The sequence below is a fragment of the Oncorhynchus mykiss genome, chromosome 18, assembly GCF_013265735.2.
Source record: "Oncorhynchus mykiss isolate Arlee chromosome 18, USDA_OmykA_1.1, whole genome shotgun sequence".
Lineage (NCBI taxonomy): Eukaryota > Metazoa > Chordata > Actinopteri > Salmoniformes > Salmonidae > Oncorhynchus > Oncorhynchus mykiss.
This window is the reverse complement of record NC_048582.1, coordinates 19,184,287-19,211,798: the sequence shown is the minus strand read 5'-3', so window position 1 is coordinate 19,211,798 and position 27,512 is coordinate 19,184,287. Positions and strand designations below refer to the sequence as shown.

The following is a 27,512-nucleotide window of genomic DNA, read 5'->3' as shown; positions in this document are numbered from 1 at the left end:
CCTCCATCCCTCCGTCCTTGTCAACCTCTCCTTTCTTTCAATCCCTCCATCCACAGCTTCAAGTCAAATCAGCTCTAATTTCAGCCGTCAGCAGTGTAAGTAGGCTAAAGGCTTAGGTGTGTGTGTGTGTGTGTGTGTGTGTGTGTGTGTGTGTGTTACCCCCCTATAACGGCGCCTAGAATCCACTTCTTCCAAAGCAAAGACGCCTTTGCCAACATTTTGTCATCATTTCTTTAATATATTTAAAGAGGTTGCAGAACTACAAATACCAGCAGGTGAAGAGTATTTACACACAGGTCTCTTTAGAACAATTTAAATCCTGAAGACAGACAGAAAATACTGTAGTGTCACAGCACCAATATACCTCCGTAGAGTGAGTTACTCTACAGGTACAACATTAACAAAATATAGAGGTCATAAGGAATTGTTTTGATAGAGAGAACATTCTCCAGAAGAAATGATAGAAAAAAATGGTGATTCCTGTTCATTCAATGGTGGCAGTGATTTACAGTACAAACATAATTTCAGTGGCTTCAAACATCTTATCACACGTATTATCACCAATATTTCAGCACCTTCAAGGTCAATCAAAACGCTCTGAATACATGGTTTAATGCAGTGTGAGTCGGCATTTGTTTTGAATTGCTGTGTATAGAGTGTCATGGATTACTGCTCTGGGTAGAAGTTCCTATTTTAGCACAGATCTAGGATCAGCTTACCTTCCCAAAATGGAACATTAACCACCAAAACATTAACCTGACCTTAGATCAGTGTCTGGTGGCGATTTATAGCTGTAATCCCCTCTCTGTCAGGTGTAGAGTGACTAGCATGGTGGTCTGCTATACCAACCGTGGGAACGCAGTGAACCATGGGTGCACACACACACACACACACACACACACACACACACACACACACACACACACACACACACACACACACACACAGAGAGAGATTGTGATTCAGTGAGTTAATGACATTGATATTTTTTATAGGAGGATAAGGGACTACTGGAACTGTGTGGGAGCAAAGAAACACTCTGAATATCTACCATATCATCACACGGGAGGGAGGGAGGGAGGGAGGGAGGGAGGGAGGGAGGGAGGGAGGGAGGGAGGGAGGGAGGATATAGGGAGGGAGGGGAGGATGGAGGAAGGAAGGGAGGTGGGTATGGCGGGAGGGAGGATACGATATGGAGGTAGGGAAAGAAAGAGGTGGAGAGATAGTGAGGGTAGAGATGGAGAGGATGCTGGTTGATTTCTTTCTAGAAGGATCAGCACAAACCTGTGGGAAGAAACACAAGACATGAGAGAATGAAACCATACTGTCTCTCTCTCTCTCCACTCTCTCTCCACTCTCTTACTTTCACACTCGAAGGCCTGCAGGACCGTGGTGTATGAGGGACCCAACCAGGAAGTGTAACTACCCACAACCCTGAGCAGGTGGTGGGTGGAGTCAGAAAACAGGAGATCTGATTGGGTGTAGCCCACTGAGCTGAACATGGTGGTGTTCCCAAACGCATTCTATAGAGAGAGAAGAGAGGGGGTGAGATGTCAAACATTTTAAATGCTCACATACATACGCAGGCACACACACACACACACACACACACCCCTACCTGTAAGCGTTCCAGGTATTTCCAGACTCTACACTTGTCCTCTGGGCGTACCACCACAGCGTTAGCTGGTACCACAGCCAGGTGACACGTCTCATGGTCAAACGGCCCGGCCTCGCTGCCATCCGGGCACAGCAGCTTCAGGTCCTCCAGTTCCAGGTCCATGGCCCATGATTCCATATTGTTGCCTAGGGTAGAGTAGAAGAATTGGTGAAGTGATGTGGAGGAGGCTGATCAGAGAAACTATGGAATACTGACACCTAGTGTCTCGAGCGAGAAATGCGGAAGTTTGCTAAGAGAGGAGACATTCTGAATGTTGGTCTTTGGTTAGATTTAGATCAGACTCTCACCATCCATGTTGTCAAAAATGGTGGTGTGTTTGACAAATGCCACATCGCCCAAATTCTCAGCCACACACCTGGAAGAAAGACTCAAGTCAAACACAGCTAGTTAAATAAGACGCTGTTTCTCAAACCAGTCCTCTGGGATCCACAGCAATTCTACCCGATTCAACTAATCAAGGCCTTGGTGATTCGTTGACTAGTTACATTTGTAGACTGGTGTTGGAATATATCAAACATGTGGGATGGTTAAGGGTCCCCATGGATTGGTTTGAGAAACTTTCAAGTAGGAGAAACAGCTCCTCTCCTCCCTACCTCAGTGCCCCAGCCTCTCCATAGTGTCTCTCTCGGTGATTGTTAACACATATATGTCTCTCGTTGTCGTCTCCTATGCAGGCTTCACACAGGTTCTTAGGGTTGCTTCCTCTGGGGTCGTGTTCTCTGTCCTTTACTCCTGGTACACAGCTGTAGCCAAAGAAGTCCCCCACCGCTGGAAGGACACACAATAACACCAACAATACACACAGAGTCAGGGCCACATACACACCACACACACCGAGTCAGGGTCAGACACACACACACAGGTCTTACCTTTAGGAAAGTTGCATTGTTCATCGACACTGATCTGTGAGGTGTTGACCAGGAAGCCAATAGGAACAGTCCAGCCCACCGTGGTACGGATCCCTGGGTGACAGGAGCTACAATATCCAATCAATCAATCAATGAGTCAATCATTCAAATCGCAAAGTTGGTGTGGAAGAGGCAAGGTTTTTTTTCTCTGTCTATAAGAACAAGCCACATGGTACCGACAACCTGGATGGTAAATTGCTGAAGCTGGACTCCCCTTTGCCACAGCTTCAATTTAAGCCTAGAAGACAGTATGTGCCCTCAGGCCTGGAGGAAGGAAAGGGTCATTCCGCTATCCAAGAATAGCAAACCACCCTTTAATGGTTCAAACAGCCGACCAATCAGCCTGTTACCGGTGCTTAGCAAACTCTATGAAATTATCGTGTTTCTGTTACCGGTGCTTAGCAAACTTTATGAAATTATCGTGTTTGACCAAATACAATGTTATTTTACAGAAAACTACCGTTCAAAAGTTTGGGATCACTTAGAAATGTCCTTGTTGTTGCAAGAAAATCATTTTTTTTGTCCATTAAAATAACATAAAATTGATCACTGTAGACATTGTTAATGCTATAAATGACTATTGTAGCTGGAAACGGCTGATTTTTAATGGAATATTTAAAAATATATATTTTGATTTTATTTAACTAGGCAAGTCAGTTAAGAACAAATTCTTATTTACGCCAACGTCAACAGAAGAGGCGACTCCGGGATGCTGGCCTTAGGCAGAGTGGCAAAGAAAAAGCTGTATCTCAGACTGGCCAATAAAAAGAAAATACAATAGACAGGAACTCTGCTTAGAAGGCCAGAGCTCTCTTCACAGTCCCCAGCTCCAGAACCGAGGCTGGGAAACACACAGTATTAAATAGAGCCATGATTACTTGGAACTCTCTGCCACCCCAGGTAACTCAAGCTAGAAATAAGACCAGTTTAAAAAATAAGACACCTTACGAATACGAAGGGACTGTGAAGAGACACAGAAATGTTTATATATTACATCTTGTATTATGTATTGTATTATATATGGCAAATTGTATTATTTCTTATGTGTTGTATTAAGTATTCTATTATATAGTATATTGTATTAAGTATTATATTGTGTTGTATTAAGTATTCTATTATATAGTATATTGTATTAAGTATTATATTATGTGTTGTATTAAGTATTCTATTATATAGTATATTGTATTAAGTATTATATTATGTGTTGTATTAAGTATTCTATTATATAGTATATTGTATTAAGTATTATATTATGTGTTGTATTAAGTATTGTATATTTTATTTATTTTTTCCTTTATTTAACTAGGCAAGTCAGTTAAGAACAAATTCTTATTTCCAATGACGGCCTAGGAACAGTGGGTCCTACTACCTTGTTCAGGGGCAGAACAACATATTTTTACCTTGTCAGCTCGGGGATTCGATCTTGCAACCTTACAGTTACGCTCTAACCACTAGGCTACCTCCCGCTCCGTATTGTATTATGTCTTGTAATATGCATTGCATTAAGTATTGCATTATGTATTGCATTAAGTGTTGTGTTAAGTGTTGAATTACGTATTTTATAATGTATTATGTGTTGTATTAAGTATTGTTTCATGCATTGTATATTGTATTAAGTATTGTATTAAGTATTGTAGTGTTATGTATACTATGTATTTTATTTGTTGTGTTGCGTTTCCTGTTTGGACCCCAGGAAGAGCAGCCACTGCCTTGGCAGCAGCTAAATACGGATCCTAATAAATACATTTTTTAAAAATGGAACAAACAATCAATCAATTTGTCTATCTGTTCTCACCTGCGTTCATGCATCTCCAACAGGGACAGGTCACTGGAGGAGCGACGAGCCAGAGCTACAACATAGTAGCTGATACCATCTGAGAGAGCAGACAGGATAAGGTAAGACAGGTTCAACTTTTACACACGGTTTCCTTCTCCCCATCTCCCCCCTCCTCACTCACCCACTCCATTGTAAGACTCTCCAGCAGCCAGTTCTAGTCCAAAGCACCAGCCAGCTGTGTAGATATCATCAGCAAACATGGCTGCTGCATCCGCTGTACCATTCTGAACAGACATAGGTCATATTACTGATTTAAAGAAGCAATAAAATCATTGTTGCACAATTCAACTACCCTTTCTCTACAGGTTGTTTTAAGGTTGCACAACTCGGGTAACTTTCCAGAAATCCTGGTTGGAGGGTTCCCAGATTTCCTGCTTATTCTCTTGTAATTCCGTGGAATCATCCAACCAGGATTTCTGAAGCCGTAAGGCTATTTTGCCACACACCTTGATCTTCTCCATGCAGTCTGTGGGACTCTGGCCACGGACGCACAGCAGCGTTCCTCTGATATTCCGGGCTGTAGCACTCCCAGCCAGATCCAGACACTTCTGCTCCTCTGCCTCCGACACTACACACCAGGAGACTGGGAAAGACAAGGAATGTTGAACTGTTTTCAACTGTATTCCCACTGGAGGAAAACAGGTACAAGCATTGCACCTATGCACCTGTTGCAAATGCTACAGAAATTCTCAATAGCTTTCACATTATGATGAGGTTCACCGTAACCAAGGTGAAAACACAGAATACATCTGACCTAAAGAGTCCCAGACTTACTTGAGGTTTTCTGAGTGGAGAACGAGATGAATGAGAAGAGGAGAAGAGTCATGGCCAGCCTTCTATCCAGACGATCCATGTTGACTGACAAAATCGGAGAAATCTTCTCTCTCTCAAACACACACTGTGAAGACGAAATCTCCTCTCAAACACACACTGTGAAGACGAAATCTCCTCTCTCTCAAACACACACTGTGAAGACGAAATCTCCTCTCTCTCAAACGCACACTGTGAAGACGAAATCTCCTCTCAAACACACACTGTGAAGACGAAATCTCCTCTCTCTCAAACACACACTGTGAAGACAAAATCTCCCCTCTCACACGAGACACACTCCAACTGAATGCTACAGTGGAGAAACCAGTAACCTGAGGTTTTATGGGAAAAAAATGCTTTCACATCGACCCCCTCTTATACCCTTGTCCTGAGGAACCCTCAAGCGGAGAGAGGGGTGGGGGAAGGGGGGAGGGGGTCAGGTAAGAAGAAAACATTTCATTATTCTCCTCCATTCCAAAAATTCTAACCCCTGGTAGATAATCTCCTGATAATTGAAAGAGAAACGTTAGACAGCTATCCCGTTAGCTTTAGAAAGTGAGAGGAGGGGAGAGAGAGATGGAAGGAGATGGGGGAAGAGATGGGGAGGGGAGAGGAAGGGAAAGAGAGGATAGAGAGATGTAGAGGAGGGGAGTTGATGGAGAGAGAGAGAGAGAGAGAGAGAGGGCAGGGAGAAGAGAAGGTGAAGAGATGGAGGAGAGGTAGAGGAAGGAATGGGAGTTGATGGAGAGGGCGAGGGAAAAGAGAGAGAGGAGGGAGAGGAAAGGGAGAGTAGTAGAGGATGGGGATAGGGGGGGAAGGGTAGGCAGGTTGGCTACTTAGCTTGGCGTACCCACTCCAGTACACCTGGCATAGCCCAGCAATCTCTCTAATTAAAAGAGTGATGCAGACAGAGTGTCTCTGTGTGGAAGTCTGGTGGGAGGCTTTGCCAGGGAGAGTGGATACTCCCTGGGTCCCGCTCTGCCTGGGCTGAGATTAAAGATGTAGCCTAGCCGCCATAACAGGCTGTGTATTGTTCAGGTGTACAGTAGCCAGTCAAGGAAAACGTATTGGCTATCTGATACCTCTACCGCTCTCTCTGGGTCTCAGCTCACAAGCAGGCAGGTACACATACAGGCACAGACACACGTACATAATGTCTAGCTCTACCTTGATTTAAGAGATTTAAAATCTTGGAATAGGCCAGTAGAAACAACAGTACCATAAAATGATGTGTTTGCTACCCAAACCGCTTTAACTATTGCATTCAGGGGTGCAACTTTCACTGGGGACGGCACAGTCTGAAATTGCATTTTTGTCCCCCCAAGTTTTATCATTGGAATGTGATACAAAACGAGGCAACGGTGTGCTTTAGGACCATGCGGGCGCCTCAGAGCGGTCGGGTAGGCTGTTTGGAGTGTTTATCCGACTGAAAAAATGTAATTAAAAAAAGTTATTTCGATGATCAGAGGCAGTGTAGCTGAAGTAGTAGACTCCTCTCCCCGGTGCTGTGAAGGCACCTGAAGCACAGGGCAAGAAGGGAACAACCTTTTAAATTGTGGCCACAAGATCTTTTGGTTATAGCTAGTGGGGATGAGCTAAGATGAGGAAAATGTCAGTCAAAGCTGCAGTTGAGCTTAATGGAGGGAAGCGGCCCTAATGCAAACATGGACATATACAAGGAAAATAGACAGTCCATATTGATCAACAGTCTAATGTCAAAGCCTCTATAAAGGGCCTAGTGGTTGAGGCCAGGGATCGGTTTGATATTGGGCAGTATGTTTAGTAACAGTTGGCTACCTGTATGTTGGCGGTAAGGCATTGCCTATATTGGTGAAGACTTTGATGTAGATCAGATTGGTTTCAGAACTGAAGGGTCCTACTGCTCCTGAATCAGTCAAAGCCGCATAGAAGGCCACCTTCGGTCCGTCTTGTGAACACAGGAGAGAAAGTATACTTATTTGGGACAATTCACTGAAAACACGTAGAAATTCCGATTTAGAAAAGATCTTTACTTATTAACCTACTTAGTTTCTAATGAGGTGTTTTTTGAGAGTGAAGAGAAATTCTCCAATACCATAATTGAACAACATGGGAACAAGTGAAGTTTTCAGACAAGGTTTCACCTCTCTTTACCTCCTCCTCCTTGCCCTTCCTTTTCATTCTATGATACAACGAGGAACAATATACACTATTCCAATTTGTGGGGGCCAAAAAAATACCGATTTTTATTTAAACTAAAATCTGCATACAGCATCTTTCTTTACATTTGTACTCAACGTGTATTTCATTGCTTTCTATAAAGGCATGTTCTGTCATATTAAATAAAATACATTGCCAGTATTCTTGGTATTTAGCTCCTCCACCTCCCTCTCACTGGCACTAGAATGATATCAGCAGAAACACTGCTTACCTCACAGTTAAAACTGAGAGACACATTAAATGACCAATCCACTGTAGAACGTGAACTGATACACATGATCATATTAGCATGTTCACTCTCACTGGCAGTCAATCCAATGCAACTTTAATAATCATACTGATTCTCCCGCTAATTCAAGAATAAGCTTTTCTGCACAACCTGCATTCTCACTTTCACTGGCTTGCAGTCTGGCCCCCAAATTCCACAGCTCCACTCTCTGTTCAACCACCATGTCTCTCAGCGCTCTCAGCTCAGCCCAGACATCAGGTGGTGTGGTCGTGCGTTTGCCTGTCGTGCCTGTAGCTTCAGTTCTTTGGGTCTCTATCTGAAATTCACTCACCATATTCTGTTCCCCTGTCCGTTGAGTGATGTCATTCTCTCTGCCCCCTCCACTCTCCTCATGAGTCCATTCCCCAGACAGACAGAACACCCTCCACTCTCCTCTTGAGTCCATTCCCCAGACAGACAGAACACCCTCCACTCTCCTCTTGAGTCCATTCCCCAGACAGACAGAACACCCTCCACTCTCCTTCTGAGTCCATTCCCCAGACAGACAGAACACCCTCCACTCTCCTCCTGAGTCCATTCCCCAGACAGACAGAACACCCTCCACTCTCCTCCTGAGTCCATTCCCCAGACAGACAGAACACCCTCCACTCTCCTCATGAGTCCATTCCCCAGACAGACAGAACACCCTCCACTCTCCTCTTGAGTCAATTCCCCAGACAGAACACCCTCCACTCTCCTCATGAGTCCATTCCCCAGACAGACAGAACACCCTCCACTCTCCTCCTGAATCCATTCCCCAGACAGCATTATATCCCTGACTATACATGATTTTCTGTCCATTCTTATACATGCATGCATAAAAGTAAAACGAGGTCTGGACACTCATGGCAGTGAAGCTAATGTAGTAGAGTCCTCTCACTGGTCCTGTGAAGACACCTGTATCAGAGGAGAGTAAAGAGGAATCAACACTTTCTGTTTCGCATGTTCTCTTTTGGCATGCAACAAAAAACAAAATCACACAAATCAACAGAATGCCATTGACGCCCGTTAGCTAAACAAGAAAAGTTATAACTTTGTAGCGACAGTAAGTACCAGGTTACTTAACCTCCTAGACTAACGGCCATAAGAGCGACTGGCCTCAGATGCCCAGGCCTATGAAGGAGGATTTGGAAGGATGACCACGCAAGACTAAAGAGCGACAAATACACATCACATTTTCAAGGGGCGTTCAAAAAGGGACAGTGTTGGTTTGAAATCAGGCCAGAGATCAGTGAAAGTAGACTACCTGTAGCTGGGTTGAAGACCTTGCGAAGATTTTAGTGTATACCAGTCTGGTTTCAGCAACAAAGGGTCCAACAGTTCCTGAATCAGTTAATCCAGCATAGAAGGCCACCTTTGGCCTGTCTGCGAACACAGGAAAGATAACATACTGTACTTCTAGTATTCTCAAGTCCGCAGTGAAAGCTGCGTTACGCCCTCTGGTAAAAGATTAAACGTTAATAAGCGTCTATGTATGAATCAGTGTTAGGAGTGAAACAGCATAATGATAATGGTTGGAGCTTTGAGTGAGATCTCAGGGATGTCACCACATGACAGAACTCTTCTACTGTGGCAGATGTGAACTATCTGGGAGTAGGGGGGAGCTGAATACAGCCAAACTGGGCGAGAGTGGAGAAGCTTTGTGGCGTTTGGATAGATTCAAAACTGAACGAAGCAGGCGAATCAACTGTTACATTTTCAATTGTGTGTGTGTGTTGTAGAGTTTAAACTGAACTGTGACGTCACCCTAAGATCGAAGACGCAACTGTGGCTCTCAGAGTGACAAGCTAATGTTTTGCTAGACGTGGGTATGTTTGAGATCCTTCGATGTCGGCTCTTCCTATCATTGTGAAGCAGAATTCACCAAGCGTTGGATTGTTCACCCACTAATAGGGAACGTGAGCTGGGTTTAGACCGTCGTGGGACAGGTTAGTTTTACCCTACTGATGATGTGTTGTTGCAATAGTAATCCTATCAAGGCAATCATCTGTTTTACCTGCAGTTGTTCTCTTTAGCTCCTCCACCTGGCTCTCACTAGCACTCAGTCTGGTCTCCAGGGCTGAACAATCATTAAAAAGTCATGACTACTCTTATGTATAATGCACTTCCTATGAACAGTAAGGTTAAGTACAGTAGCATGTATAATATACATTATGTAAACATACCTGCAAGACACCACATATTCCATAGAATTATTACAAGTACATTTCAAGTATTTCTGTCATTTAGGTGAACTGTCCCTTTTTAAACAACCAGTAAATCACTCTCACTTATTACCTGCATTCTCAGCCTCACTGGCTGTCTCTCTGTCCCCAATGGGTGATATCTTACTGCCACTCAATCCAGCTGTCAGATCTAGAATGATAGAAATATGAAACAGTTCATGTTGACTTTGCTTGTGGAAAGAGGGGTCTGAAAAATCCCGGGACAGGAAATATGGTGGGACATCGTTGAGGCCTTATGTGCCTCTTGGCGTAATAAGGCCTAAGTACATAAGTGCCTTACAATCTAAACTGAAATAAATGTCCAGCCAGAATGTTAAATGTTCATTATTTCCACTCTCACTGACAATCAAATGTAACTTTAGTTGACGCTTGACTGTAAAGCAAGAAATAATAAGCTTAAATGACCTGCATTCTCTTTCTCCACTTTATTCTTGGTGAGCATCAGCTCCACCCTAAGATCGGTCACTGTTTCTCTGCTCCTTTGGCTCACTGGCTGTCGCTCTAACCTCCATGTTCCTCAGCTTCTCGCTCTGCTCCACTACAATGGTTCCCAGGTTGTGCACTGTCTCTCAGCTCCATCCATATGTCAGGTGAGGTGGTCATCTGTTCGTTGGTTGTCTCTGAAGCGCAAGTCCTTTGGCCCTCTCTCCCTGCACTGTGACCCTTTTGAGTGATGTCACTCTCTCTGACCCCTCCACTCTCCTCCTGAGTCCATGTCCCAGACAGACAGAACAGCAACACAAGCAGACCTACAGCACCCCTCCTTCTGAAACGATACCTCTTCATATATGATGCACTTTATGAGGCTCAGACTTATATACACACAGCTCAGTTAAGCAGTACGTGTACAAGAGACACGTCATACTCAATGGAAAATTACTAAAGCCATAAGGACGTTCCGATAAAAAAACAAACATTTGATCAGATAAGATTCAACATGTAGCAGTTCAGTTCAATCGATGTTGCAGGAGACTGTGAGAAGTCTGCAACTGCAGTGATCTCATGTCTCAGTACAGTTTGTTTGTCAATAGGTACAGAACTATGTGGTAAAAAAACACACACTTGTAATATAATCAGAATCTATCAGAGCACTTCTAGAACAATTGCTGCAGCTGTAGTGTAGAGCAGACAGGGAGTGAATGGGTGCATATTTTGGGAAGGGAGGGTAGTACATTGCAGTCGTAGGCGATGAGGGGAGGTCAGGTTTGGAGTTTAGCCGTTGGACAGAGGTTAACACCCCTAGACTTGTGATATGGGAGTAGGGTGTTGCCCTTAAAATATGTTCTTGGGTGAGTTTTGCATTATTCCAACTAACGATTATGATCGGGGAGGGAACGCTGATCCTAGATCTGTACCTAGGGGGAACTTCATCCCAGAGTTTATGATAGGTGTGATTGACCATTGTCAGATCTCATCCATGTAGGCTGGATCTAAGCATTATGGCGAAGGTTCAAGCATTCCAGGCAAAAGGGAAGGTTACGCAATACTGCTTCTCCACTGATCCAGAGTGTTTCATATCTGCCTTCTGTAAACACAGAAGGGGAAGGACGAGGTCAAGGGACCACGAAAGCTGAGAAAGAATGAGTTCAAGGCAATGAAAAAAAAAAGATCACATAAGTGAACCTGCCTTCACCTGTCTAGCTACCTGGCTGTCTGCCTCCTGTAGACTTGTGCTACATCAGACAGACTCATTGTAAATGCTTCAATGAGATTTGGGTACAAAATCACCTAAGCAAAAATAACTTTGTACCGGGGAGAACCCCAAAATGGTTTGGCGGACTGGGGTACCCACAATGCATTATAATGGGAACGTTGTGACGTCATGTTGTTGCGCTAGGACTGCACGACCCAACAAGAAGCCTGTGGGTGGTGGTCGATTCGTTCAGCCTTTTTACAGTAAAAGCAACTGAATTAACTAGCACGCTAATTTGGAGTAGCACTACCTTAATCAGTTAATTAAGCCCAGGTAAGCACCATTTCGCAAGCTTTTGGGGAGCTAGCTGCTACTAGCCAGCTAAGGGCATGCTAACGAAGCTGAGCTAGAACAAGTAAACTGGTTCAATGTTAGCGTAGCTAAAATTTACAACAGCTTTTAGTGAATTGCAAACTAATAAACGTTGGCTAACTAGAAGTTAATACAATAATACAGTGCATTCAGAAAGTATACTTTTTCCACATTTTGTTACGTTACAACCTCATTCAAAATTGATTAAATTGTACCTCCCCCTCAATCTACACACAATACTCAATAATGACGAAGCCAAAGGAAAAACTGGATTTTAGATTTTTGCAAATGTATAGATAATACATACTGAACTATCACATTTACATAAGTATTCAGACCCTTTACTCAGTACTTTGTAGAAGCACCTTTGGCAGTGATTACAGACTCGAGTCTTAGGTATGACGCTACAAGCCTGGCACACCTGTATTTCGGGAGTTTCTCACATTCTTCTCTGCTGATCCTCTCAAGCTCTGTCAGGTTGGATGGGGAGGGTCGCCTCACAGCTATTTTCAGGTCTCTCCAGAGATGTTAGATAGGGTTCAAGTCCAGGCTCTGGCTTGGCCGCTCAAGGATATTCAGAGACTTGTCCCGAAGCCACTCCTGCGTTGTCTTGGTGAACCGTTTCCCCAGTCTGAGGTTCTGAGCAAGTTTTCATTAAGTATCTCTGTACTTTGCTATGTTCAGCTTTCCCTCGATCTGCTGAAAAACATCCCCACAGTATGATGCTGCCACTACCAAGCGCCACCACCATTCTTCACCGTAGGGATGGTGCCAGATTTCCTCCAGCTGTGATGCTTGGCATTCAGGCCAAAGAGTTACATTATGGTTTCATCAGACAAGATAATCTTATTTCCCATTAGGTGCCTTTTGGCAAACTCCAAGCGGGCTGTCATGTGCCTTTTTACTGAGGAGTGGCTTCCATCTCTACCATAAAGGCCTGATTGGTGAAGTGCTGCAGAGATGGTTGACCTTCTGGAATGTTCTCCTATCTCCACAGAGGAACTCTGGAGCTCTGTCAGAGTGACCATCGGGTTCTTGGTCACCTCCCTGACCAAGGCCCTTCTACCCCGATTGCTCAGTATGGCCAGCTCTATGAAGAGTATTGGTGGTTCCAAACTTCTTCCATTTAAGAATGATGGTGGCCACTGTGTTCTTGGGACCTTCAATGCTGCAGAAATGTTTTGATACCCTTCCCCAGATCTGTGTCTTGGAACTCTACAGACAATTCCTTCTCATGGCTTGGTTTTTGCTCTGTCAACTGTGGGACCTTATATAGACTGGTGTGCCTTTCCAACTCCTGTCCAATCAGTTTAATTTAACTCCAATTAAGTTGTAGAAGCATCTCGAAGAAGAATGATCAATGGAAACAGGATGCACCTGGGCTCAATTTCAATAATGAACGACGTGGGAGGTGTGGAACTAACCTTCCATGGAGTTGCATTATTTTCCAGAGAACTCATTGAGCCCCGAGTTGATTATCCCTTTCATACCATGGTTATAATTGAACAAGTTTGCCGCAAGGAATGTGTTAAACATCCAGTTGAAATAATGCACGCTCTAGAATGAGCTTCAAGAGTATTCAACAATGCCATGGTAAAATTTAGCAATATGGCTTGAGGGTGTGTGGTATATGGCCAATATACCACTGCTAAGGGCTGTTCTTAGCCGTGGAATATTGGCCATAAACCTCCGCCTTCATGCTATTATAAACTGGTTAACAACGTAATTAGAGCAGTAAAAATAAATATTTGGTCATACCCGTGGTACATAGCCGTGGTATATCAGACTGTCAGCCAATCAGCATTCAGGGCTCAAACCACCCAGGTTATAATGCCCTTTATAAACTGGGTGGTTTGAGCTCTGAACACTGATTGGCTGACAGCCGTGGTATATCAGACCGTATACCACGGGTATGACAAATTATTTTTACTGCTCTAATTGCGTTAACCAGTTTATTATAGCAATAAGACACCTTGGGGGTTTGTTGTATATACTCAATATACAGCGGCTAAGGGCTGTATCCAGGCACTCTGCGTTGTGTCGTGCGTAAGAACAGCCCTTGGCCGTGGTATATTGGACATATACCACAACCCCTCAGACCTTATTGCTTTAAATAACGCACAGTAAAGCAGCATGGTAGAATTCGATGGCTTTTAGTTTATTCTTAGATGTTCGAGCTGCTTTTGAAAGCAAAAGTTTAATTGAAAACATTATTGTCATTGCTGAATTAGATTTTCAAAATAGCAAGCCAGGACTAATGGTTTGGTTAGCTAAACTAGCAAGTCTGGTTACCAAGTCAACTACTGTAGCTATCTAGTAAACTAGCTAGTAAACTAGCTAGCTACTGGATGTCGAACACATTTATAGCAGCAAATGTGTTAAATTATAGCCATGTTATGAAAGAGATAATGAACTCGGGGCTCTATACATTCTCTAAAAAAGAATGCAACTCTGTGGAAGGTCAGTTCACTCCTCTAGCGCGTTGTGGAACACACCTTCACCGTTCAATATTTTCCATAGAACTCGTTGATTATCCCTTACATAATGCACGCACTAGAATGCCCTTCAAGCCAATCAGAAAGGAGTATTCAACAATGCCATGGTATAGCCAGTTGGCTAGCCAAGTTGTCTGCCTGCGTTAGCGAACAGTAGCTAGCTAGATGGCTGAGGAGAACAGACGTGTGGAGACTGATTGCTAGCCAGTTAGCTTTCGCTAAACCTTCCAGGGCATGACACAAATCATGTCTAGCCAACTAGCTATCTAGAACATTTTCACTATGTTGCTAACGTTATTGTCTAACTAGCTATATGTGTTTTATGGTCGACTGAAAGAGTCAAACCAGTAACTTTACTACAGTGTTGGTTTTGTACTTCCTAGACTGATATACATCACATCATGAATGTGTTGTACAGTCATGGCCAAAAGTGTTGAGAATGACACAAATATTAATTTTTAATTTCCACAAAGGTTGCTGCTTCAGTGTCTTTAGATATTTTTGTCAGATGTTACTATGGAATACTGAAGTATAATTACAAGCATTTCATAAGTGTCAAAGGCTTTTATTGACAATTACATGAAGATGATGCAAAGAGTCAATATTTGCAGTGTTGACCCTTCTTTTTCAAGACCTCTGCAATCCGCCCTGGCATGCCCTGGCATATCAATTAACTTCTGGGCCACATCCTGACTGATGGCAGCCCATTCTTGCATAATCAATGCTTGGAGTTTGTCAGAATTTGTGGGGTTTTGTTTGTCCATCCGCCTCTTGAGGATTGACCACAAGTTCTCAATGGGATTAAGGTCTGGGGAGTTTCCTGGCCATGGACCAAAAATATCAATGTTTTGTTCCCCGAGCCACTTAGTTATCACTTTTGCCTAATGGTAAGGTGCCCCATTGTGCTGGAAAATGCATTGTTCGTCATCAAGCTGTTCCTGGATGGTTGGGGGAAGTTGCTTTCTGAGCATGTATTAGTACCATTTTTTATTCATGGCTGTGTACTTAGGCAAAATTGTGAGTGAGCCCACTCCCTTGGCTGAGAAGCAACCCCACACATGAATGGTCTCAGGATGCTTTACTGTTGGCATGACACAGGACTGATGCTAGCGCTCACCTTGTCTTCTCCGGACAAGCTTTTTTCCCGAATGCCCCAAACAATTGGAAAGGGTATTCATCAGTCCTCAGCAGTCTAATCCATGTACCCTTTGCAGAATATCAGTCTGTCCCTGATGGTTTTCCTGGAGAGAAGTGGCCCTTCTTGACACCAGACCATCCTCCAAAAGTCTTCGCCTCACTGTGCGTGCAGATGCACTCACACCTGCCTGTTGCCATTCCTGAGCAAGATCTGTACTGGTGGTGCCACGATCCCGCAGCTGAATAAACTTTAGGAGATGGTCCTGGCGCTTGCTGGATTTTCTTGGGTGCCCTGAAGCCTTCTTCACAACAATTGAACCGCTCTCCTTGAAGTTCTTGATGATCCGATAAATGGTTGATTTAGGTGGAATCTTACTGGCAGCAATATCCTTGCCTGTGAAGCCCTTTTTGTGCAAAGCAATGATGACGGCACGTGTTTCCTTGCAGGTAACTATGGGATGACAGAAGAAGAACAATGATTCCAAGCACCACCGTCCTTTTGAAGCTTCCAGTCTGTTATTCGAACTCAATCAGCATGACAGAATGATCCTCAACCTTGTCCTCATCAACACTGACACCTGTGTTAACGAGAGAATCACTGACATGTCAGCTGGTTTTTTGGGGGATTCAGTTCATTCGCATGGCAAAAAGGTACTTTGCAATTCATCTGATCACTCTTCATAACATTCTGGAGTATATGCAAATTGCCATCATACAAGCTGAGGCAGCAGACTTTGAAAATGTAATATTTGTGTCATTCTCAACTTTTGGCCACGACTGTACATTGTGCAGTTGAGAAACTCGGCTATAAAATAAGCAGTAATGCATGTATGATGGCTACCTGATATGAGAATGTTTCTAACTGAATCCTGCTACTGTTTGCACTTCTCTCCTGTCCCTTCCGGAGATTTGTAGAGGCCAGACTAGCATCCCAACTGGACCGCTACAAGTAAGATCTGCTATTAGTAAGCCCATATCTGACCAGGGTTTGGGTCAGTTCTAATGCAATTCAGTCTATTCAGAGAGTGAGTAGCAATTTCAATTCCTCTCTAAATAGAAATTAAATTGACCCAGTCCATGCTCTGATGTTGGTCTTACATTCTGCCCTTTATATTCTGCTATTTGTACATTTTTTAAAATGTTTTATTTAACTAGGCAAGTCAGTTAAAGAACAAATTCTTATTTACAATGACGGCCTAACAAAAGACAAAAGGCCTCCTGCGGGGACGGGGGCTGGGAATAAAAATATAGGGCCAAACATACATCACGACAAGAGAGACACCACAACACTACCAAAAGAGACCTAAGACAACAACATAGTGTGGCTGTGTATTTTTCCCTGTCACCATTGCGAGTTGCAGCCCAGTTTAATTCACTCACACACGCTGCAGAGGATCGATCAATTGAGACAAAAGACATTGTGTCCCTTAAAGAGAGGAAATAAAATGACTGACCAGCCCTGTTCTGAGAGCTGACCGTCTCCCTCTCCCCTACAGTGCAGTGAACCAAATGGGTCGTTGTGTCTTTCTGTTCCTGCTGCTACAGACCCTGCAGACATTGGCTGAAGGTAGACGTAAAGTATATCTACCGCTCTCTCTCATATGGCCATTTGTTTTGCATGTGTGTTAACTGTCTCCCCTTCTTCTCTCTCTCTATTAGATGGCCAGTTGCTGTGCGTGTGTGAGGGCAGCGGCTGCCTCAACTCCCCCCAGTGCGAGGGCTCTCAGTGCTACTCGTCGGTGGCGGTCAGTAGCCATGGGGCCGTAGTAACACGGGGCTGCCTGCAGGGATCAGAGAAGACCCGTTTGATCTGTTCTACGGCCTCCTCCCTCAGCCATGCCCTGCTCTGCTGCTCCAGCTTCATGTGCAACCGCAATACTACCGCCAGCTCACTACTGCCCCTCCTCACTACAGGTGGGGAATGCACCCCTTGAACTACTTTAAGAAAAGCAAAGACTTTGGCTTATTTCATGGCATGCTGGGTCCAGTTATAGTGATGTAACGTTTTCTCTCTCTCTCTTCCACCTTTCTCTCCCTCCAGCTCCCGAAGAAGAGCCTGTGAGGTATCGTGTGGAGACTCTGGCCCTGTTTGTATTGGGTCCAGTAGTGATCCTAACCCTCCTGTCAGTCCTATCTGTGTTGGGCTGCAGGAGGCTGCACCACGGCAGGCTACAGCGACTACAGGAGTTTGACCCAGAACAGGATGCGATTGACGGACTCATCACCTCTAATGTTGGGGACAGCACTCTGGCTGTAAGAAGAAAAGACCTGTATGAGTTTGTTTGCGTGTATTTTATAGAGAGAACCCTGATGACCTCTGTCTCCCCCACTTCTCTCTATAGGAGCTGTTGGACCACTCCTGTACGTCAGGCAGTGGTTCAGGCCTGCCCTTCCTGGTCCAGAGAACTGTGGCCAGACAGATCAGCCTGCTGGAGTGTGTAGGTACGTAGAAACGCAACAATTAGTTCAGCCTGAAGGAGTGTGTAGGTACGTAGAAAGGCAACAGTTTGATCAGCCTGCTGGAGTGTGTAGGTACGTAGAAACGCAACAATTAGTTCAGCCTGAAGGAGTGTGTAGGTACGTAGAAAGGCAACAGTTAGATCAGCCTGCTAGAGTGTGTAGATACGTAGAATCACAACACATATAACAGACGAACACATATAATAGAAATGTAAACAGGGGTGTTGTAACAAATGAGGTCTCTCTCCCCATGTCTTTAGGTAAGGGGCGTTATGGAGAGGTCTGGAGGGGTCAGTGGCAGGGGGAGAACGTGGCTGTGAAAATCTTCTCTTCCCGAGACGAGAAGTCGTGGTTCAGAGAGACTGAGATCTACAACACAGTGCTACTGAGACACGAGAACATACTGGGTGAGTAGGAGTCCATCCAGCTCCCACACGCTATATTGGACACAAGCACACAACAGCATATTGAACAATGTTATGATATGAAATGGTAATGTTCAAATAATGTTTAATAATGGTCAAGGTTCTCCTCAAATAATGTAAGAGCGGTGGTGTTATCATATACAGTGCCTTCGGAAAGTATTCAGACCCCTTGACCTTTTCAACATTGTTACTTTACAGCCTAATTCTAAAATGGATCAAATCGTTGTTTCCCCCTCAATCTACACACAATACCCCATAATGACGAAGCAAAAACGGGTTTGTTGAAATGTTTGCGCAAAAAAAAAATGAAATATCACGTTTATATAAGTTTTCAGGCCCTTTACTCAGTATTTTGTTGGTGCACCTTTGGCAGCGATTACAGCCTCGAGTCTTCTTGGGTATGATTCTACAAGCTTGGCACACCTGTATTTAGGGAGTTTCTCACATTCTTCTCTGCAGATCCTCTCAAGCTCTGTTAGGTTGGATGGGGAGCGTCGCTGCACAGCTATTTTCAGGTCTCTCCAGAGATGTTAGATCAGGTTCAAGTCTGGGCTCTGGCTGGGCCATTCAAGGACATTCAGAGACTTGTTTTCCGAAGCCATTCCTGTGTCGTCTTGGCTGTCTGCTTGGGGTCGTTGTCCTGTTGGAAGGTGAACCTTCGCCCCCCCAGTCTAAGGTCCTGAGCAGGTTTTCATCAAGGATCACTGTACTTTGCTCCGTTCATCTTTCCCTCAATCCTGACTAGTCTCCGCCACTGAAAAACATCCCCACAGCATGATGCTGCCACCACCATGCTTCACCGTAAGGATGGTGCCAGGTTTCCTCCAGACGTGACGCTTGGCATTCAGGTCAAAGAGTTCAATCTTGGTTTCATCAGACCATATTATCTTGTTTCTCATGGTCAGAGTCCTTTAGGTGCCTTTTGGCAAACTCCAAGTGGGCTGTCATGTGCCTTTCACTGAGGAGTGGCTTCCATCTGGCCACTCTACCATAAAAGGCCTGATTGGTGAAGTGCTGCAGAAATGGTTGACCTTCTGGAAGATTCTCCCATTTCCACAGAGGAACTCTGGAGCTCTGTCTGGGTGACCATCGGGTTCTTGGTCACCTCCCTGACCAAGGCCCTTCAGTCTTGGTGGTTACAAACTTATTCCATTTAAGAATGATGGAAGCCACTGCAGAGATTTTTTTTTTTCTTTCTGTGCCTCGACACAATCCTGTCTCAGAGCTCTACAGACAATTCCTTCAACCTCATGGCTTAGTTTTTGCTCTGACATGCACTGTCAACTATGGGACCTTATATAGACAGACATGTGTGTGCCTTTCCAAATAATGTCCAGTCAATTGAATTTACCACAGGTGGACTCCAATAAAGTTGTAGAAACATCTCAAGGATGATCAATGGAAACAGGATGTACTTCAACTCCATTTCGAGTCTCATAGCAAAGGGTCTGAATACGTCTGTATATAATTATCTTTATTAATACATTTGTACAAATGTCTTACCCCATAATGACAAAGCGAAAACAGGTTGTTGTGGGCAGATTGAGGGGGGAAAAATAGTTTCATCCAATTTAGAATCAGGCTGTAACGTAACAAAATGTGGAAAAGGTCAATGGTTCTGAATACTTTCCAAATGCCCTGGAAGACCATTACAGGTGTTCAAAAAATCTCCCGCCGTACTTAGCAGCACCCTGATGGTAATATTAAAATAATAGTTATTAGTTAAGATATTTGACCTCTCCGTTTCCTTCCAGGCTTCATGGCATCAGATATGACGTCTCGGAACTCCAGCACCCAGCTCTGGCTTATCACACATTACCATGACAACGGCTCGCTCTACGACTACCTCCAGAGGGTTCCCGTGGAGACGGGGGAGGGCCTAGCGATGGCGACGTCGGTGGCGTGCGGTTTGGTGCACCTGCACACGGAGATCTTCGGCACTGAGGGGAAGCCGGCCATCGCTCACCGAGACCTGAAGAGCAAGAATATACTGGTGACCAAGGAGCTACGCTGTTGCATAGCTGATCTGGGTCAGTACTGTGTGTGTGTCTGTCTGTCTGTCTTTACATGATCCTAATTAGCTTCGGTACTTAAATCCAGTGTGAAAGAAATGTCAGAGATTGATAGATGCAGAGCCATATAAGAAAACAAACAGGGCACTCAGTCACACAGAGTAGCCATTTTGTGCCAGTACTGACCAGTTTCTCTCCTCTCTCCCTATTCCCTACAGGCCTGGCAGTAACCCACTCCCAGTCAGACAACCAGCTGGATGTAGGAAACAACCCCAAGGTGGGCACCAAGCGCTACATGGCTCCTGAGGTGTTGGATGAGTCCATCCAGACAGACTGTTTTGATGCCTATAAGAGAGTGGACATCTGGGCCTTCGGTCTGGTGCTGTGGGAGATCGCTAGTAGAACCTACAGCAACGGTGACGACTAATAATGTTTTTATTACCCTAAATAGTTCAGGAACCTCTGGCGTCAAGTGGCTTCCTCTCCTTGTCCCCTTTCCTTCACCTAGCCCATGCAACCCTTGACCCTAACACTAGATTTCCTCTTACCCCTGTGATCAGGTATTGTGGAGGAGTACAAGCCTCCGTTCTATGACCAGGTGCCTAACGACCCCAGCTTTGAGGACATGAGGAAGGTCGTGTGTGTGGAACAACAACGACCGTTCATCCCCAACCGCTGGTTTTCCGACCCTGTGAGTATGACCACTACATGACCGTTAAATGACCACACACACTGGTACCATGACCTTAACGGTAACACTAAATTAAGGTAATCTGTTCTCAGGTTTCTGTGTTTCAAACCCTGTCTTCTTGTATATCAACTTACAATGACTCTCTCCATCTCTCCCCCTCTCCTCTTTCTCTGTTCCTCTCTCTCTCTCTCTCTATCTCCCACCCTCTCTCTCTCTCTAGACCCTGTCTGCCCTGGTGAAACTGATGAAGGAGTGTTGGTACCAGAACCCCTCGGCTCGCCTCACAGCCCTGCGCATCAAAAAGACCCTGAACAAGATCCATAGCTCCCTGGAGAAAGGAAAGAAGTCGTGAGGAGAGGAAAGGAGGACGACTGCCAGAGGAGCGATAGAAAGAAGGCAGGGAAGTAGAGATGCCAGATCAGATGGACACAGCTGCTGCTACTGAACATGAATGTTGTTTTCCTTATTGGCTGAATGCTGAACTGAACTAGCTGGTCACTCAGTGTGAGATGGTGTTACCGTAGCCTTACCCTGCTTTAAAGGCCTGTGCACGCTGCAGGGGTCAAGGCTGGGGCTCAGACCCTCTACACACACACGCACTTCTGCCCATTTGTCGTTTCAATGTTCAGCCAATCATATTATGTTGCTCTACTCAGACAATCAGATGTGTATTCCAATGTAGGTACACGCATGAACGAACACACACACAATATTGAGTTCAGTTACACAGGAACAGAGCCAATAGGATCAAATGAATGCTGTGGTTGTGAACTCTATAGTAAAATATTTATGTAGTGTGCTTTATGTGTAGGGTGGGACTATGATGATTTGTAATGTTATGACTAGGAGTTCGGGAGTTGGTCTTGGTAAAGGAAAACTGATTACATTACAAGGAAACTTTATGTACCCATGTAAATGCAGTTTTTTTGGCTAGTAAGACATTGTGTATTTACAAAGGAAGTCAGGAGACATGCCTCCACATGCTTTGAATTGTGAGCTGTGAATGCATTACAGTTATAAATATAGGAACCACATACTGATTCACTGTTGTATGCTTTGTAGAATTCCACCGTGCTCTTGATTTAGCTCACACCCGCGCCATGTTGGCAGAGTTTTCAACTTGGGGCCAATTGACTGGTTTCAAGAGCTATAAACTCTGCCTACCCAGAGTGCAGGGCCGGCTCTAGCCTTTGAGGCCCTAAGCCAGATTTGGTTGTGGGGCCCCCCACCTCGCGACAAAACATTTTAGTGGGCCCCCTCTTTACGGCAGAGAGTTTTTTTTTTTACGTGATTTTCCTGTGTTCTATATATTTCCACAGTATGAGGTTGGAATAATACTGTGAACATGATGATAATGCCCTTTTAGTGTAGTAGCTGTTTGGAATTTTGCCCTGTTTTGATGGAAGGAAGTTTCGTCCTTCCATGGTGACATCACCAGGTGGTAAATTAGTTAATAGACCAATAAGAAAGAGTTCCAAACCTCTCTGCCAATAACATTTTTAGTTGTCCACTCCCAGACAGTGCTAGTAAAGTTTTTTGCCTTGGAAATTACTAGGAAACTATTTTTGTTTGTTTTCAATTAAAATTGTCTAAAATAATCACAGGTACTTAAAGGTCTACTTCCGTATTTTAGCAATGAAGCCCTTTATCTCTTTCCCCAGAGTTAGATGAACTGGATACCATTTGTATGTCTCTGCATCCCGTATGAAGTCAGTTGTATCTACTAGCATGTGCTAGTATCCACGAGTTCACCTGACTATGGGGAAGTAGAAAAGGTATGAAATTGTATGCACTCACTACTGTAAGTCGCTCTGGATAAGTGTCTGCTAAATGACACACAAAAGGGGTCTCATTGCAAAAATCCCATAGTATGCCTTAAATGTTACCCAGAAAGTATTTGATATTGACATAAAAATGGCTGCATTGAACCTCAGAAGTTTTGGGGCAGAGAAAAAACATTAACACATTTGACACATTTTGCCATGGGGTGGAGATATTTTTGCAGTTCTAAAGCTAATTTCCTGTAATTCTACACATTGAAATGACATGTCATGTTAATGTGATATGAGTGAGAATGACTTAACAAAATCAATGGGGCCCCCTTGGAGGTCAGGGACCCTGGGCATGTGCCCTCGGTATTTGGCCAAGTTTAGATAGCTGGCTAGACTAGCTACCAATCTAAACACTGTTAGCTGACATAGTTAATTGAGTGACTGACATAAGAGAAACTGCTGTTGCACAACCACATTTTTAAATTGCAGCTGGTATATTCTTCTATTCTTACTCTCAATAATAAGTCAAGACCCGGCTGAGTTCCTTTTCTGGGGGGATCCATAGGCCCTAAATGACCACTTATGCCTGGAAATGGAATTGCAGGAGTGTCAGGCAAGTTTATGATTCTGCTCACCCCAGGACCTTACCTGATCAGGATTAGTGGACAGGATCGCCAATGCATAGGAAACAGACTCGTTCCTTTTGAGAGAATGTTTTACAGGACAAGGCCAGGATTAAATCCGATCTGCAGTAGCCTGGTTAGCTGAAAAACACATTGCTCGTTATGGGGATCGGATGTGTAACTGCTTTGATTAGATTGAATCCTGACCTTAAATTTGTAAGGAGCTGTCTGGAAAATACATGTCTTTGTCATAGGGTTGTACTAGTTACAAGGTTTTTAAAGTTGAGCCCCCGATAACTGTAAGGTGATCTGTTTTCACACTGGTACTGATGCTGCCCAGGTGTCGCTCAATTAAGGTTCCAGGTAGAAGTTTCCCCTAACGACATATCTATTATCAGATTACCATACTACCCACATCCTAACCTTAACCACTACGGGGATGACATATCAGACCCTGTATCAGACAACTTCTACCTACTCAAGGAGGTCAGGAGAGAACATTTGTTTTAAGGGTAGATTGGTGTATTTCTAGGGGCTGGATTAGATCCGTATCGCGGAAGATCCACGTTTTAGCTCGATTGAAATTTAAAGGCAACGTCCCTGAGTTCTCGGAGATTGTATTCACGGTAAACGCCATTGTCTCACGTCAGATGGCATCACTCCTCGGCGACACTCGTCCCTCAACCAATATCAGTGCATGCCGAATCGTCTCCCATATCCGAAGTAAGGCAATGCTGCATATTTCGGCTCAATCGGAAATTACCTTTACATTTAACTTAGATCTACCACAATAGGGAATTAATATAGCCCTTATTCGGAGGGCAGCTAACAAATGTGATTGGTTACGTTAAAGCAAGAAATATGAATGGGATTAGAAAACATCCACACTGAGATGTGAACATCAGGGCATCAACAAGATCAGAAGGCGACCTTCTGGTCCCTGTACCTTGTCCATTGCGCCACTAGGGGGAGGCACCAGTCTTTTTACCGCACATATATATATATATATAAAGCTGTTCAGTCAGCGTCAGAATGACAATAGATTTGGGGATGGTGATTGGGTAAGTATGTTGGGTTAGTGAACTGAAACCACACTGGGATTCGAACCAGTGACCTTGTGTGTCGAAACTAATTTTGCACACCCTCTACCGCAGTGGTCTAAGGCACGGCATCTCAGTGCTAGATGTGTCACAACAGACCGGGTTTGGCCGGTGTGGGCCGTCATTGTCAAGAATTTGTTCTTAACTGATTTTTAAAAATATGTTACTAATCCAACACTAACCACTAAGCTACCTGCCGCCCTTTTAAATAAAGGTGGAATAAAACATATTTTACCACCAAACAAGCCTTTCTTTATTTGACATTCCCCTGTAGCTGCAAACTCTGCCAACATCCAACCAATCACATTTACTCTCCCCTCAGAACAACATCGAAAAAGAAAAACTCCACTGAGCTTTAAACATCAGAGGGCAAGGTGGAGCTACCACCATATTGTTTATACCACTCCAATCCTTTCAGACCTACACAAGTATATAGTGTAGGGGTTAGGGGTCAGTTTGTAATTGGGCATCTATGAGTCCCTTTTGGAAAGTGAGCATGCACAATTATTTACAGAAAAAGAACCAACCGTACATCTAGTTTTAGAGAATCCGTATTCATTCACAAAATGAGTTTATTTTGTTGCTGTACATTTTTTATTACATGTAATAAAACTATCTGCACTTACCAAACACCATCTGCTGTCTTCAATTCTGGTGGTAAATAACAAACTGATTACGTAAAAAAATATAATCAGCTCTATTTACAATGAATTTACACAGATTATACAGATTATGCTTACATTAGAAGTTGATCAGACACTTGTACAATGAGAGAACTATGGCCACGGTTAGCTCCCTAATCAGACAGGTCTACTGTGACCTCATCAGTGCAGGTTGGAGTTGAGTATCAGAGGTAGTTCACTAGGGCCGGGATTCAATCCGATCGCAGATTTGGACAATGCACCACCTAAAGGTCATTTCCGATTGAGCAGACCTATGCAGGGTATACTGTGAACGTGATCTCTGTGAACTCGTAAATATTGACTTTAAAACGTGCACTGCCGACAAAGTGAGATCAGATTGAATCCTAGCCTAGACAAGCCTTACAGTACCTTTACACAACAATAACACTCCACCAGAGACCTGGGCCCAGATTCACAAAACACTTCTTATGCAAAAAAAAGTAAGACATTTCTTGTTAACCCTGGAGTCAGCAGTGGAGGTGGTCAGGAGTCTGTAGTCTGGAGGGGGGTTTGGGTCAGGGTTAGTTGAGTGCATTGGGTATGGTCGTGAAGGGTGAAAGGTCATCTGGTAGTTTCTTATGAGATTTGAGGTCAGGTCAGGTGTTAGGGTGAATTAAGTTAATCATGTAAGGAGCAATATGGTCATTGCAGGTCATCAGGCAGGGTCTTATAAGGGTTGAGAATGCCTTTGGGGTCTAACATGGTTTTAATGTTCCCCATCAGAGCGACAGCCAGGCTGGCTTTACTGTAGTAAATATAGTTCCTCTTCTTCAGGCCCAGGCAGTGCTCTGCGCTGATGCTGCCCTGGAAACGGGCCGTCCACTCATAGACAAAGGGTTCGATGGAGGCCAGGAGGTCGGGGTCTTTGGTAGGAGAGGTGATGTTCAGGTGGAGGTTACCATCACCTGGTGGGAGGAGAGGACATACACAGAGTCAGACACGCATACACACACACACACAGTCACACACACTTATGTGAGATATTGTAGTATTCCAAATAAATTAGACAAACAAAAAGAAACACACACACACACACACACACACAGAGAGAGATAGTCTTACCAACGTGTCCGTATCCCACCACACTCTTGGCCCTGTCTCCCAGGTGTTCTCTCATATCTGTGACCAGCTGGTAGATCCGTTCTACAGGAAGTGAGATGTCGTATTTATATGTGAAACCATCATGAGTTAAAGCCTCTGTTACCCGCTCGCGCAATGACCAGAGAGCCTAAACACACACAGAAACACATACAGGAACACATACACACAGAAAACACACAGAAAACAGAATGAGGCAACATGTCTTGCATCCTCCAATGTTTTATCATTATTTTTAATGATTCTCTTCTATTTGTCAGTTTTATATCAACATATTCATAAATTAAAGTCACCTTGATTTTGGCCTCCGTTGCTACGGTCCCGTCGATAACTTGGGATGATGTCATGGCCTCCTCCAGAAACTGGTGCAACTTCTCCTCATCGTGGGTGGGGTTAGAGCCGGACGTTTCTATGACGACGTAGAACGGACAATCTGCAGAACGAAGCAGGAAATAGATAAGTGGCTTTGAACCAATCAGAGTTAGATTTAGTCAAACTAACAATTACTAGAAAGTTCAGTTCAAAAGCATTAGAAAATCTGTGTGTGTGTGTGTGCGTGTACCTGTGATGGGGTTAGCCAGTTTGAGGTGTGTGTTCAGAGGTCTCATACACTCTCTGTCCAGGAACTCAAAGGCTGAGAGGATCTCTCCCAGCATGCCTCAACACCGCTGGAAGGTCTGCAGCAGCTTCTCAAAACTCTCACAGCCTGGACACACACACGATCATATCATCCACAATAAATTGTCATGACGATCATCTCACAGAAGAAACACATCACATGCATCATATATTGGACTGCGTAAGAGTGTGTAAAAACATAAGTCAAAAGGAGGATGCATATGTGACATCAGATGATCACCAGTTACAAGGTCAGGAGGGGTCATGAGATCAGGTCACACCTACCCAGGAAGCCCACGTTGATGGCTTTAGGTTTCCGTGGACACAGGATGGTTACCGCGGTGATGACCCCCAGCGTGCCCTCTGACCCGATGAACAGCTGTTTGAGGTCATATCCTGTGTTGTCCTTCCTCAGGGTGGCTAGGCAGTCCAGGACCCTTCCGTCTGCTAGCACCTTCACACAAATAC

General features: G+C 44.2%; 2 protein-coding genes, 1 long non-coding RNA gene and 1 pseudogene across 7 annotated transcripts; 1 reads left to right on the top strand and 3 right to left on the bottom strand.

Moving 5' to 3' along the window:
• Positions 1 to 224: 224 nt before the first annotated feature.
• On the bottom strand, positions 225 to 5,635 carry otomp (otolith matrix protein). Of its 2 annotated transcripts, NM_001124192.1 has the most exon segments (11): positions 1,131 to 1,284; positions 1,364 to 1,523; positions 1,619 to 1,803; positions 1,966 to 2,033; positions 2,272 to 2,446; positions 2,548 to 2,654; positions 4,382 to 4,460; positions 4,545 to 4,647; positions 4,870 to 5,006; positions 5,198 to 5,336; positions 5,405 to 5,557. In NM_001124192.1, coding segments are annotated over 10 exon segments (1,104 nt in total). In that variant the 5' UTR covers positions 5,277 to 5,336; positions 5,405 to 5,557; the 3' UTR covers positions 1,131 to 1,273.
• A 968-nt stretch (positions 5,636 to 6,603) lies between these two features.
• On the bottom strand, positions 6,604 to 8,263 carry LOC118941045. Its single transcript, XR_005037327.1, has 3 exons — positions 7,993 to 8,263; positions 7,031 to 7,160; positions 6,604 to 6,750 (listed from the first exon to the last, which is right to left on the bottom strand). It is a non-coding gene; the product is annotated as an uncharacterized LOC118941045 (long non-coding RNA).
• Positions 8,264 to 11,739: 3,476 nt separating this feature from the next.
• Positions 11,740 to 24,392, top strand: acvr1l (activin A receptor, type 1 like). 4 transcript variants are annotated; one of them, XM_021571150.2, is made up of 11 exons: positions 11,740 to 11,891; positions 16,470 to 16,511; positions 17,059 to 17,129; positions 17,222 to 17,476; positions 17,604 to 17,815; positions 17,905 to 18,004; positions 18,283 to 18,429; positions 20,202 to 20,477; positions 20,678 to 20,875; positions 21,020 to 21,150; positions 21,371 to 24,392. In XM_021571150.2, the coding sequence occupies exons 3-11, from the start codon at positions 17,072 to 17,074 to the stop codon at positions 21,500 to 21,502; spliced, it is 1,509 nt and encodes a 502-aa protein (XP_021426825.2). In that variant the 5' UTR covers positions 11,740 to 11,891; positions 16,470 to 16,511; positions 17,059 to 17,071; the 3' UTR covers positions 21,503 to 24,392. The 4 variants fall into 4 exon arrangements, with proteins under 4 accessions (XP_021426825.2, XP_021426823.2, XP_036808077.1 ...); XM_021571148.2 differs by having other exon boundaries at positions 11,741 to 11,891; positions 16,478 to 16,511; XM_036952182.1 differs by lacking the exon at positions 11,740 to 11,891 and adding an exon at positions 16,166 to 16,213.
• A 1,212-nt stretch (positions 24,393 to 25,604) lies between these two features.
• LOC110497082 lies at positions 25,605 to 27,504 on the bottom strand (annotated as a pseudogene).
• Positions 27,505 to 27,512: the final 8 nt, after the last annotated feature.